This window comes from Ailuropoda melanoleuca, chromosome 9, assembly GCF_002007445.2.
Source record: "Ailuropoda melanoleuca isolate Jingjing chromosome 9, ASM200744v2, whole genome shotgun sequence".
Taxonomy (NCBI): domain Eukaryota; kingdom Metazoa; phylum Chordata; class Mammalia; order Carnivora; family Ursidae; genus Ailuropoda; species Ailuropoda melanoleuca.
In genome coordinates this window covers 42,467,152-42,481,478 of record NC_048226.1, presented here as the reverse complement: position 1 = coordinate 42,481,478, position 14,327 = coordinate 42,467,152, and the positions used below count along the sequence as shown (strand labels likewise).

The 14,327-nt window shown below is 43.8% G+C and overlaps 1 protein-coding gene across 6 annotated transcripts in view; it reads right to left on the bottom strand.

The window, feature by feature from the left end:
* The window catches only part of SULF1 (sulfatase 1), a 154,278-nt gene that overhangs the window by 56,111 nt on the left and 83,840 nt on the right, over positions 1 to 14,327 (bottom strand). For 5 of the 6 annotated variants that reach the window (XM_034668155.1, XM_034668154.1, XM_011224018.3 and 2 more), the window contains one exon: positions 8,723 to 8,962. In XM_034668155.1, coding sequence (XP_034524046.1) covers positions 8,723 to 8,962 — 240 coding nt within the window. Of the gene's footprint in view, positions 1 to 8,722; positions 8,963 to 14,327 lie in introns of those variants that run through there. The other variant, XM_034668157.1, reaches the window with a different exon arrangement.

The window sequence follows — 14,327 nt, the reverse complement described above, 5'->3', positions numbered from 1 at the left end:
CAAATGCCTTGTAATTATCAGAAGGGTAGCCAAAAATGTATTGTCAGCACACTTTTGAGAAAGAGGGTACTATTATTTCCCTTTTTTCCCTTTCTTTTCTTTCTCTTTCTTTCTTTTTTCCTTTTTTTTTTTTTTTTTGATATGTTCACTTACTTTAATCACACTACATGCACCATGTTACCACCATGGTATGTAAATTCAGTTTAGACAAGAGAGCTTTGCAAGGACAATAAAGCATTCTGGAGTCTCCCAAAGTTTGTGTGTAATGTCTGACCAGATCACCTTGCTGATAAATCATTAACCACTTCAATTACAGGTAATGTGTCAACACTCATGATTCATACAGAGAAAATAAGCAAACTGCATTACATTTAGGAAGTGTTTTTCCTTTACCTTTGCATTAGTACTTAAAATCCACATTTCTATTTCAAGATGACATTCAAAAATTATTCTGATACCCCAGAAGCATAACTCTAACCCTGCAATTACAGAAAAGCCAAACTGGGATCCATAGTTAAGGTATTCTCATGTTTACATGCATGATGCTGAGATAAATCCTACTTCTAAGCAGCTGTTGCCAGTTTTTTAAGTTTGGTTTAAACACACACACATTTTCATTTGTGGGGAAAGTGCAGAATGTTATATCCCATGCACTGTTCTGAAGGGGTTCTTTAAAAACCAACCAGCCCTCAAAACTGCAGGACTCAATCAGTCTGCAAGACAAGGAGGGTATTATTTCTAATAGCTGTAATTTCACCAGAAAGGCAGGCATAAACAAGCACTATTCTGGGTAACCCAGATGTTTGGTCACCCTAGTAGCCATATACGTAGCCTTCCCCTTAAGTAGGAAGGAGTAGAGAAATTTTTGTGTGTACACACAGGTGTATGTGTGTATATGTGTGTGTCGGGTACACACACACTTATACCTATACACACATGCACATGTAATACACACATGCATGCAAGCTTTAGTTTTGCTGATTTTTAAAAGGCTGCCATCTCTGGTTTTAGGGAGAAACTATGGCTGGCCAGACGCCTTCCCTGTCACAGCCAGCGTGCATCTTCAGTAAGCTGGTTTCACGGGTACACGCCCGAAGAAACATAGTTCCCAGATGACGGGCCTGGGAAGATGAAAACAGATCCCAGAATCAGGCACTTTCCCGGGATCGCTCTCAGAGCACAAGTTTCTGGATCTCAGCCTCGTCCACGGTACATCATTCCTGGGTCTTGATGGGCTAGCTAGCTCGCCCTCATCCTTGATAGACAGCTACAGGTAGGATACCTCCAGCTGAATGTTTTCCTCGCTCTTTTTTTTTTTTTAATGTTTTTTTATTACATTATGTTAGTGATCATACAGTACATCCCTGGTTTCTGATGCAAGGTTCGATGATTCATTAGTCGCGTATAACACCCAGTGCACCATGCAATACGTGCCCTCCTTACTACCCATCACCAGTCTATCCCATTCCCCCACCCCCCTCCCCTCTGAAGCTCTCAGTTTGTTTCTCAGAGTCCATAGTCTCCCATGCTTCACTCCCCCTTCTGATTACCCCCCTTTCGTTATCTCTTTCTTCCCCTACCGATCTTCCTAGTTCTTATGTTCCATAGATGAGAGAAATCATATGATAATTTCCTCGCTCTTAATACAATCGTCCAGAATGGAATGAATCCTTTTCCCTTCCCAGTTTACTTCTCTTCTCAGATTCCCTCTTCTTCTCCGAGTGCCATAATCATCTTCCTGGTCGACCAGGCTCAGCATCCCAGAGCCTTCCCTGATTCACCTGCTCCTTTGGTCCCCTTGCTAAGCAGGTGCCACTTCCTGAAGGTTCTACGTGGATAACAGCTCTTGAACCTGCCCCTCTTTCTCCAATTACTCAACGCCCCTGGTGAATGCTCACAGTCTCCTGCCAGATCCCTAGCCAGCCTCCCGGGTCTTTCCACTCCTAGCGCCACCTTCCTGAAGACCAGCTCTGGTGACGTTACCTCATCGCAATCGTGGATGGACCCCCAAATTTCACTTGATAGAATCAAATTCCATTTGATAGCATGTCATGCAAGGCCACCTTTGGATCTGGACAAAATCCCTCTTTCCAACCCCAGCCCACATTTCTCTGTTATTTGTCCGTGTCTCCGGAAAATGCATTTTCTCCATTTGCTCTGGTTTTTGCCTCTTTGCCTTTGCCTGTGCCATTTGCCTCTCCTCCCCGTAGTGTATCAGGCCAGATCAGGTGCCATGCCAATCCCAGTCTTTGCCCAGTCCCACAGAGATTTGTCTCTGTGGCTCAAATGCCATCTTCCCTTCCTTCCTTGTGCTATAGTCAAGCTCATATGTAAGGTAATCCCCCTTAGCCTGTGAGGCTCTGAGGGCAAACGTTACTGTTGTCTCGTCTCTGTACTCCCCCTGCTCCCCATCCTTGTACAGAGCATAGGGGCTTCATAGTTTTTGTTTCTTGCACTGGGGTTCATGGACCTCCATGTATTCTGAGGATTCTACAAGTTCTAGACGGATGTTTTCACTGGAATTATTAAGTGGCTGAAGTTGCTATTTCTGATGAGATTTATTATCTTCGAAGAATTAACTCAAGTCTGAGACACATAGCAATGTTTATTTGTTGAATGAACGTTATACGTTGAGTCTGCAAATGACTAAATCAGCCAAGTGGTCAGTTGACCAAACGCCCGCTGCTTGATTATCCTGCCGGGGCCCCAGAGCAGATTGATGGGTGTGGGACAAAGTGTCAGAGGATCTCAGGTCAGACAGGACTTGGGATTTCCCTCTGAGCTGACGAGGTGCAGTAGGAATTCTAACGAGGGGTGCTCGTCTTCAGAGACCAACGACCTTTTCGTAGAGAACCACAGGATGATTTTCCTTTCGACAAAAGGCAATAGGACTTCGAGTCAGAGGCAGCAGATGAGGGTCACCCCCCGTCAACGTGACTGCAGAAGGGGACTATTTTCGGGAACTCTTCACTTACTACCCTCAGGCTCGGCTCTTTCCTCCGGTCTGCTCCTCATCCCCAGGGTTTTTGTTTTTTTTTTTTCCCCACTTTTCTCTCCTTTCATCTTAAAAGAAGTAGAGGAGTACAGTGGTTTGGGGGGCGCCTGGGTGGCACAGCGGTTACGCGTCTGCCTTCAGCTCAGGGCGTGATCCCGGCGTTCTGGGATCGAGCCCCACGTCAGGCTCCTCCGCTATGAGCCTGCTTTCTTCCTCTCCCACTCCCCCTGCTTGTGTTCCCTCTCTCGCTGGCTGTCTCTATCTCTGTCAAATAAATAAATAAAACCTTTAAAAAAAAAAAAAAAAGAAGAGTACAGTGGTTTGGAATGTAGACCCCGGAGCTGGCCTGCCTGGGTTTAAATCCTGGCCGTGCTATTTGTTAGCGGTCCGTCCATGACAAGTCACCTGGCCTCTCTCTGCCTCCAGTTCTCCATCTGTAAAGCCGTGAGGATGACCATAAGAACAGTGGTAGGGCTGTTGTGAGAATCCAATGGATTAAAACATACGTAAGGCGCTTCCAACAGCACCCGGCACCTAACCAGGGCTTAGTAAGTGCCGCGGCTGCTTGTATTGTTATCAGCAGCTCCGTGGCCATCACCCTCCCAACGCTGTGTCCTGATCTGAAGTACTGGACCGTTCTGCACTACGAGGACATCTTGTCTGAGTTCCGCACTCTGCATGGGAAAACATTTCTTGAGAGGTTACCTCTTTTTCCTCCCTAGTCAGACTTCTTTTGTGGCAACCCGTTCCCATTTGGCTTACATTTTCCTGCTAATTAAGTTTTTAGATTTTTTCCCCTGCCACATTCAATTTTGTTCTCTGTTTTTTTTCCTCTGGGGGCAGCCATGACAGGTCATTCCTGCCCTTCCCTCACTGTTGTCCTTGTTTGGTTGGTTAGTGCTGCTTTCTACCCATTGCCATGGCTGTCACCCCTCCCTTAATCTTCTCCTTATAAACTGTTCCTTCAAGTCTCTTAATAGTCCTTGTTACTGGCTTCAGAACTCCCTCCAGGTTTTCGGTGTCTTTGCACTAATGGAGTGTAAAATATGTACTCAGGATTCCAGATGTGCCCTCACCCATCACACTCGTTCCAAGAGAGACCAGGACCTCATGTGTCACCACACGGCACCCCAGGTGCTACTGGCTTCAAGTTACTCTGGCCTTTCTTGTTGCCTCGTAACATTGAGACTCATTTGTAATCACCCCTGGCCTCTTTTAACATTATGCTTCCTGGCAGCGCTCTGCAATTGATTATCTGGGCTTCTAATTATTTTCCTCCAGATGTATTAAATCTCTTTGTCCCTCCCTAAGGTGAATTTCCTTTTCTTGCCCATAATGCCATTCTATTATGTGTAGTATGACGTTTTTCTTATCCTTTGGCATTGGCAATTCAGTCAATTTACTACGATGGGAATATATCTCGAACACACCATCTACGTGTCTCTCTGTATCATTCTCTTCTCTGAGACACCATTAAACACTTCCCTTCACGGCTGTTTAAGAAGGTGGTAGAGGGGTCAGGTGACAGGGAGAAAGATCAGAGAGACCTGATCATAATTTCTGCTGACTTTAGGCCACACTACTTCTGTCCAGGACTATCTGTTACGTAATACTTTAAAATCCTCCCTTCAACTCTTTTGAAGCAAAGGCCTTTCAGTCAGCAATAGGAACTATACAAAAGATTTCTGATGCTGTGGAGAAGTTAAATTTTATTTAATGTAACAAATGATACGCTAATTAAGCTTTTACTCCATGTCATTGATAGACTTGGGGTCACAGGATTTTACTGGTAGTAACTAGCAAACTAACAATATACATAATTTTGAACCAAGTTAAAACTATAATTCCCCAACTAGACTGTAAGTCTAATGAAGACAGACATCTTACTTTATATCTCTTCATATCCCAGCATTTAGTGTAATTCCAGGCATATGTAGTTCAACAAATGTATGCTACAACTCATGTGACTATCAAAAATCTGTAAGACTATGGTCTTCATTAAAATAAGAATATTAGTGTATCTTACTTTAAGTCAACTCTACATTTTAGAAAAATCCCATGTTGGAGGATAAAATATATATATATATATATATATATATATATATATGTATATATATATATATATTTGCTGTAAGTAACATAAATAAATTTTATAAAATAAAAAGACATGAAATCAGAAAATTGATTCCTTTGTCCAAATTATTTTGGTATAAAAGAATGTTTTACGAAAGAATTTATTGCAGCTCTCCATTAAATATTGCCCCTTCTAACCATATGATATGAAGTAAAATGAGTATGACTAAAATTTAATTCACATGTGATTTTATGTATCATGTGTTCTGATTGTAATTTGAACACGATAATCTTTAAATGAATCAATATAGAAATTATAGGGATTATAATAAAATTACAGTATAATTTTGGACAGGAAAGAAACCCTAGGAATCATTCTAGTTTAATCTCTGTGTTACAAATACTAGTCGAAAAACTAGCCTATGCAAGTTCTCCAAACAAATTAAAGGCAGAGATGGGACATGGTTCCAGCTGTCCTCAGTCTCGATTCAGGGATTTTTCTGACATGTGATGCTATCTCTCAAACGTGGATTTACCTTAAAACTTAGGCCAGGTTTTACATTCAAGTCTATATTCTCACAAGAAATTCACACTAATTTTTTTTTTGAGTGGATAGTCAGGCAGGATATTCATTTTTATGATAGATAATCCAATATCATTCCCACTTCACTTGTCAGAACATAAAATGCAAGAGACATGTTGCTGTATTTTCCCTGTTTGAACATTTAAGCTGTTGGAGAGTCATATTTTCCATGAGTAAAGTTAGAAAAAATTCAGGCTATAGCCAGTCCAAAAATGTGCCTCAGTTCTGAGAAAGAAAAATCATGTCATACAATGGTAAATATAATATTGGATCAATTCAGTTCATTGAAATCCACATATTCTGGATCCCTCCCAAAATCAGCCTCTTAGTAATTTGTCTTCTCGGAGTTATTCTTCATGAAACTGATTACTGCGTTGTGCTTTTCTCTAGATGAATATTTATGTATGACATATATTTCAGTTTCTTGCATTATTTTTCTTAGGTTCTCAGCTAAGCATTCCAAATAATGTATTCGTTATTAGAAAAACAATAAAATATTTGTATATTGACCTTTCCCCCTCTCGTTTAGTGGTTTATAAATAATTATGCTGGTTTAATACCTCTCCACTAATTGTCTTAACTTCTGAAAATGCCTGTCATTCTGATGTGCTTATTTGTGTATTTTCAAATGGGTCTCTGTCCCTGGTTAGATCAATAAACTATTGTCACAAAGGTGTCTTTGCCTCCTAATTGCCTGAGACACTTCAGTATTTTCCCATCAAAGATAAATTTACATTGTACAGCTCTCCATCACTGCCATGTCCGTCTTCTGGTTTGTACTCTTGTCTGATTCACTAAGGAGCACATCAACATTTATTTTCTTCTGCACGGATCATCTTCCTTCTATTTCTAACTATTCAGAAAAGTCCTTGTTTCCTTTAAAGAATTCCTTTTCCTCGGTACGATGACTCACTGCAAATTCAATTATTACCTAAGTGTCTAGACCCTTGGGCAGAAAGAAGGTTGGCCTCGGAATCAGGCTTAGTTTCCAGAAGCACGTCTTCCATCCCCGGAGAAGACAACTGACTGAAGCAGGCAGCCGAGCTGCACAAACAGCCTGACAGTTGTCATCGGGCAGCCTTGTGGAGCAAAGCGTCATTCGAAACCTGACCTGTACAGGTAGGGCAGAGCACTGGCAAGAACCCTGAGGCCCAGTGTCCTGACACCTGCTCTCCCCATCGGAACATCTGATGTGTCACTTTTGATCTTGGCGTAAATGTGCTCACCTGAAAATGAGGGACTTGAACTAAATTCTCTCTGTTTTATCCAAGCTCTTACAACCATTGTAGGGTAGATACAGCACAGTCTAATTGAACCAAGTACCAGGATACACTATGCTTCTTAGAAGCAACCCATTTATGTCTATCCTGGTGACCCAGTAAACTTTGCAGGATTCTCTGTGTCATCCTGCGTCTCTATTTCTTATGACAGACATCATCCATATCACTCTGGATATGGGGAGAGTACCGACACTTCAACTCTGTATCTGCTACTAGGTTTTAAATTACAGGGAGCCTGGGAATCAAAAGGCATCGATTTCACATGATGCTTCTCGTGAACAAAACATTATTTGGTGGTTAAAATCAGGAACCAGGCATTAGGGGAACATTTCTGATTTTGCTTCTGAGCTGGTCACACAATATTTGAAATCCCCACCTTAGTTATAAAACAGAGCCAAGTACATTTGCTGTCTCCGAACCCTACGGGGATGTTTGATGGATTTGCAAAGTGCCTTAGAGCTCACAGATGAAAGGTGCCATAAATTTAAATCACTTACGTGAGAAAACACACTTAGGATAAGGCACTCTGAGTAACCTAGTTTCTTTCCAAAGCATAAGCAAACACCCTTGAGAGTGATGGGAGGAGCTGCCTTTCTGAATGGAGATCTTGAGATGCTTGTGAATGACAATACTATCATAGTCAAGATCAATATTTTTATCCATAAATAACAAGTATTAAGTGCCCACAGAATGCTCTGCAAAGAAGCAAATGGCCTCATATTTTTCAAGTCCAGTGGGAAAGATTCATTTTTTAAAGGTATTTAAGAGAATACATTTGTCGGAAACCCTTTACTTTTAAATCTTCAGAACAGAGAATCTGTAGACCTAAAAATCATTTCCAACGAGCTTTAATGATGATATCTTTAAATCTTATAAGTCTAGGTGGCTCTGAAAAAACCTGTTTTTGCTCTGCAGCTCTTCTATAAACATCCTTGTTGCCTTTCATGAGGAAGCGTTCAGAAAACCCAAGGAGAGCACTGACGTGCTGAGAATTCTCTAGGCCTTTATTCAAAGGCTTTGGGGGCTAACCTTCTCAGAAGGAGCCTTGCTTCTTTCTTAGAAAGACTGCCATGACATTTATGACTTCTCTTGAAAGAGATCCTCAATTTTCAAAAGACCAACTAACCAGAAACCTCTTCTTGCCCTACGTAGGATTGGGGATGCCTTCCCTTCTTGGAAGATGGGCGTGACCATCTGGGACGTAAAAATAACTACAACCTGAGCTAAAGAGACTCCAAATTCTATCAATTAGGAATGAATGAATAAATGAATCAATAAGGTACACCCCACTGGCTTCTTCATTCAGTTATTTATTAATTCAAAAAATCATTTTGATCACCTATTGTGTCCCAGATCTTGGAGCAGATGCTAAGCAGTTTCAAAACATTTGATGATTTCTCATGGAAACAATCAGCAGGAATTTACCGACACCTAAGACAAGCCTCAAGCTGTACCCATGATCCCCTGAGATCTGGGAGGTTGAGGTTGGCAAGTAAATGGGGGTGAAACCTCTTCTTCTGTGGATCCTCTTAGAAAAATTCCAATCATTGGGTGCTCTGATGAATATAGCATTTTCATAATGTGCCCATTGAGAATCACTTTTTTCTAAGGGATCTCGCATGGGTACATTCTTCAGAGTAGAAAAGGATGGGATGGGAAGGACACTGACAGAGAAGAGAAAAGCCTACATTACTTCCATTTATTGGAACTTTATGTATTTCATTACACAGGCATTTTCCTGTTTCTAAGAAGGACCACCAGAGGTTCATTGGCTATCCAGTCTACCTTTACCTGTTCTGTAGCCAGTGTTGTTAAGATACACAGCAAAAGTCCGAGGTTCGTGCGTCGCCTGCCATGAAGGTGAGGAGCAGTTCTCATTGTTGGTGTAGACATTGTGGTTGTGCACATACTTCCCGGTGAGCATGGAGGACCGGGAGGGGCAGCACATGGGGGTGGTCACGAAAGCGTTGGTGAAGGTGGCCCCCCCGTGCTCCATAATCTTTCTTGTTTTGTTCATGACTTGCAGGGACCCTGGAAGGCACAATTCCAGCATTGTTTAGCAGAGAGCCCCACACCACGAACGCCCATTTATGTCATGTCGCTCAGTGACTCTGTTCCCCTGATTTATTAATTTCCCTCCATCAGCTGGAAGGAGTCGATAATTTGACAACTCTCATTTCCAGAACAAAATTAAACATTTGGGATCCTACCATCTCAAGCACTTTGCAGAATAATAAAACACATTTCAGCTTCTCCTCTCCTTACTCACAAAGAAAAAAAATGCAGGCTAATCTGATAATTAAAGCTAGAATTTTAGATATGGAGCAAATTCAAAGGCCAGCAGCCTTTTGAAGATTACCAGGGAACAAGAGCCCGTTACACAGGGCATCAAAACCCCAACCCACCGCATATGCACAGTGCGTGTGACAGTGCAGAGGTGACTAGTTATAGTGTTTTCATCAGAGGAAACGAAAGAGGAAAACCATTTTTTTCCTGCTAAGTAAAAGTCCCTCCAAAATGCCTGTCTTTAATTAAAAAAAAAAAAAATCTTCATTGTAACTTGATATCCTCTAGCAAAGTCACCAAACACCTGCCAGTTTTTCTATCAGGATAGCTCTGCCAGTTTATATTTTTACCTGTTTACATGTAATATTAAAAGAAAGATCGTTTGCTTCTGAAAGAGCAATGATTCTATTGCACTCAAAAGTATTTGCATAGAGTAAAATATCCCATTTTGACTGCAAAGGATGAAATTGTAACATAAGATTGCCGAGGAAGAAAAAACGACTTCGATTACTCTATCCAGCCAAACACTGCTGCTGAAACACATCCAAATACTGTAGAGAAAAAGCACAGGCTAGAATTCAATAGTCTTTTCAGGACTTGTCAAGAAATGCACTACAGAGCACCACAGCCAAGCCCATTGCATTTGAATCCCGGAGCCTCACATTTCCAACAGGTCCCACTTCTTCCAAAGAAAGGGAGAAAGTCTATGTAGTTTTCCAGCAAGGAAGGAAATCGTAATGCAAACCAGGCAAGCATTCAGAGCAGAAGAGAAGTGTGCAATGGTCCAAAAAGCCACAGCTAGCCTGATTTTTTTCACGTATTAGCTCTTACTGTTCACATGAAACATAAGAAAACAGGAGGAAGGGTTCTAATTGGGTCTCATTAGAGCTCCCGAAAATAGGCTTCGGTTAGGAGGATTCCTAACTGCTTTTTCTCCTCTGGTTGTCTTCGGGGGATCAAGCAAACTTTTTGTAATTGGAATAACATGGAGTGAGAGCCCACTTCATGCTGAACATTCTACCAACCTCGGCACCCCGGGATGCTCCCCCAAGCATAGCATTAACAACGGCAAATTCTCTGCTGCCTTCGTCTTTAGCCGTAAACTATCAAGATGAGAACCAACATAGAGGAATCACTTGGGGATAAGAGTGTGGAGATAGTAGCAGTGGGACAAATAAGGGTGGAGGACCAAATAAGGAGAGGACCGAAGGGGATGTTTGGTGAGGGTTCTGAGACAAGAGACCAGGACAAATGGAAGGACAGTAGGAAGAAAAACACAGGACGGGCGAAATGCGTTCACGGCAACATGGGGAGGATGGTGTGTGTGCTCTGGAGGTGGGAGGAAGTTGAGGGAGGAGTACATCACATTGATCTCCTAGGATGAAAAATATACGTGGAATTCTCTTGGTGAAACGTAGGAGGTAGAGTTAGTGAATGGTTTGGTGGCTGGGCAGAGACATTTGGATTTCATGGACCAGCCAAAATGAAGGCAGAACAGGGTCTCTGTCAAAGGCATGAATGACATGATAGGGAAAATGTCTTTGAGGAATGTTGTCGTGGCAATGGGGATGGAGGTACGTGCATTGAGGAGAAAATAGGCTGGTCCATCAAGGCTACAGCTGAGAGGTCGCTGAAGTCATCAAGCCATGAGGTGATACGAACGTGAACTGGATCGTGCCTCTAAAACGGGGGCAGCCTCAAAGAAACAGATTCAAGAGATGCTGTCACGCAACGGGAGGTAACGAGTTGAACGATACCTCAACATTTTCAGCACAGGAAGAAAACTGGAAACGTAATGGTTTCACTGTTGCTCAAGTAGTAACTAAAAAAACAGATGCCTTGGAGAAGATCGAGGAAGTCCATCTCAGAAACGGGTTTTATATTTATTCATCAGATGGGGGAAATGTCCAGGAATGGAGATAAATAGATGGATAGGAGAGAGCAAAAGGCAGATGTTCGCGTCTATTCATCACTTTTTCCTCTCTCCTCTTTACACCTCTGTGATGCTTACTTAGTGCAGTACCTTGAATTTTGGGAAAACTCAGCAAACACTACTGATGGATTTTCATTGTCTACTACGCTCTTTATTACAAAGAATGGGCTACCACTTTCCTTCACGAGCCTTAGCTGAACTCATATTTTAAAAAAAGCACTGGAAACCATTCTTCAACATCCTGAATCACCTGCAATCTCTTGTTTACAGACTCATTCAGACTGCAAATACAGGATGGTAGGTGGAAATCAGATTCAAGGTCAAATAATATACAAACTGGTACTAAAACTTAGCCCAATTCATAATCCGGACTTGCCCCGGCATGGGCTCCCTTCCCGTTCTAAATGTCACTCTTTTAATGAACTAAGCAGATTATGTTGAGGTCCTAAACAATCTGTTCAAATTCCAACCCGTCCCAAGTCAAAGGGATTGATGAGGACATTTGGTCCCTGGAGTCACCATGACCACTGCAGTCCCACCATTAGGATTCGTGAAAGTGGGTATCTGGCCTGAAGTTTCTCAGTAAAGAGAAGATTCTGAGACAACGTTCTTCCAACCTTAAATATCACTTGGAGAGCATGTTACATCAGAATTCTGGGCCTGCCCTGAGATGCTGATTTCAGAAGACTTGGGGAGGCACTGGAGAATTTGTACTTCTTTTTTTTTAAAAGATTTTATTTATTCGACAGATATAGAGACAGCCCGCGAGAGAAGGAACACAAGCAGGGGGAGTGGGAGAGGAAGAAGCAGGCTCATAGCAGAAGAGCCTGATGTGGGGCTCGATCCCATAACGCCGGGATCACGCCCTGAGCTGAAGGCAGACACTTAACCGCTGTGCCACCCAGGCGCCCTGAGAATTTGTACTTCTAACAAGCTCCCTGGTGAGGCCGCTGCTCCTGTGCGTGGACCACACTCGTGCTCACAGAAGTATTCCAGGTTGCCCCCAGAAGCAGGGAAGCTTGGAGCTGGGAGAGACTTTAGCAGGTGCCTCTAAGCGGCTCAGCCCACTCCCGAGGCTGGATGGTACTGCAGACAGGAATCGGAAACATCCATGTCATGCTTACTGTCAGCCAGGTTCTCTGCTGAGTGCCTCACACCCATCAGCTCATTTAGTCCTGACGATAAGCCTTCCTAGCGGGTGCTCTTATCTATTTTTCCCACATAAATATCAAAATGATAAAACTGAGGGGCAGAAGGGCTAAATAACATTCTGAGGGCCACACATACCCTAGGTAGCAAAGCCTGGAAGGCAATCAGTTCCAGAGACCGTGCTCTTAAGCTCCATCCAGGCTAAGTACCAGCTGTGACATTGATGTTTTCAAGACTGAGAAACAGACGAGGTATCTGGTCATAGTCAAGATATGTCTCACTTTCTGCAGTCTGATCTTTTGCTTCATCTAGCCTCTTAGAGGAAACGCTGACACACGCGAACGCCTGCCTCCCGCCCACCCTCTCGACAAGGCCCAAAGTGATCTCAGGCGCTCAGGCCCCGGGAGGGCTGAGAGGGCTGCAGATGGGTCTGTCTTCCCAGCTGGTGTGAAATGCTGCCTCTGATCTTGGTGGGTCCTCCATGGATGATGGAGCACAGGAGCCCTACCTCTTCAGAGTTAGTATGCCGCAGGGAGGAAAGCACGAAGCACCCTTTTTTTTGTGGCTGTGCGATGCTTACTGTCGGGCAGTAACACCGGCTCGCAGTATCTCCCTCGCCACGGAGACTGCACTACTGACTTTCCCTTGGGCAACGCTCCCAAAAGCTAGTCTGGAATGAAACTCCTCATTCTGCACTTAACAGCTGTTGAGATGAATGAACGGGCCGATGTCCTGCCTCGCTGTTGGAAGAGCTCAGTGCTGTTTTAGGCTGCAATGGCTCACCTCTCTGGGTTTCAGGCCTCCAGTGCCTAAAATGCCAATTGTGCTGATTCTCAGTTAAGAACAGTTCTTTCATAGGAATGAGAAGAAGCTTATGGCCGAAGACTCAACAAGATTCACAAGGCAGGGCTTAGGAGGGTAAGAAGGAGACGACAAAGAGCCCTGAACCTGAACTGGTGGGAAAGCACCTGGATGTGGCCATTGTCAGCTCGAGCAAGTCACCTACTCCTTTTGGTCTGAATATCTCATCTGTAAAATGGAGCGAAGAGTCGTTCCCCAACTAGATCACAGGGTTGTTGCGGAGCAAACGGCATGGCGCTCGCTGTTAGAGTGCTTCACGCAAGCAGCGCTGTCAGTGGGGCTGGGGTTTCACGGTGCACTCACCTCCACCCACCACGGCAATTTTCTCCTGCCCTTTTCATCCCTCTGTCTATAATCTACAACTGAACTCCAAAAGCGGGGATCAGAGTAAACAGGTTGCCATAGACTGAATATTCACGTCTGCCACAAAATGCAGATGTTGAAGCCTAACGGCCAGGACCACAGTATTGGGAGGCGGGGCCTTTGGGAGGTGATTAGATGATGAACGTGGGACCCTCATGAACGGGATGAACGCCCTTATATAAGAGACCCCACTAGGCTTCCTTGCCCCTTCTGCCATGTGGGGACACGTAATAAGACAGCTGTCTGCAAGCCAGGAAGCCGGCTCGCACCAGACACTGAATCTACCAGCACCGTCATCTTGGACTTCTCAGCCTTCAGAGCTGTGAGACGTAGACGGCTGGTGTTTATAAGCCACTAAACCACCCAGTCTATGGTATTTTGTGATCGTCTGTTCAGGTCAGCGATCATTTCTATGCTTTAAGACTTAAAATGTTAATGCTGGCACATAGTTAAAAATATCAGTTCTCTCCCACTCCACACACACTGTCCCCCTACCTCGCCTTGCTCAAGAAGCCTGACTTCATTACCATTTAAAATTGTCCTTGGAGGTGGAAGCCTGACAAGGTTGCTATGAAGTGACTGTCACTGGGTTCAGAAGCTGCTGTGGGGCACTGCTGACTGGCCTGGCTTGAGGGCAGAGAAGGTCCAGGCCGCAGCTGAGTCCCAGGTCTGCCAAGAAAAGCTGTCCCAGAGCCAGAGGTCCAGGTGGGGACTGGGGATGTCTGCATTGCTCCCGCCGGGCTGGGGGTGTTGTAACAGCAATCGGATCTGCTAGCAGAAGGGCTACTGCTTAGCTCAGCAGTG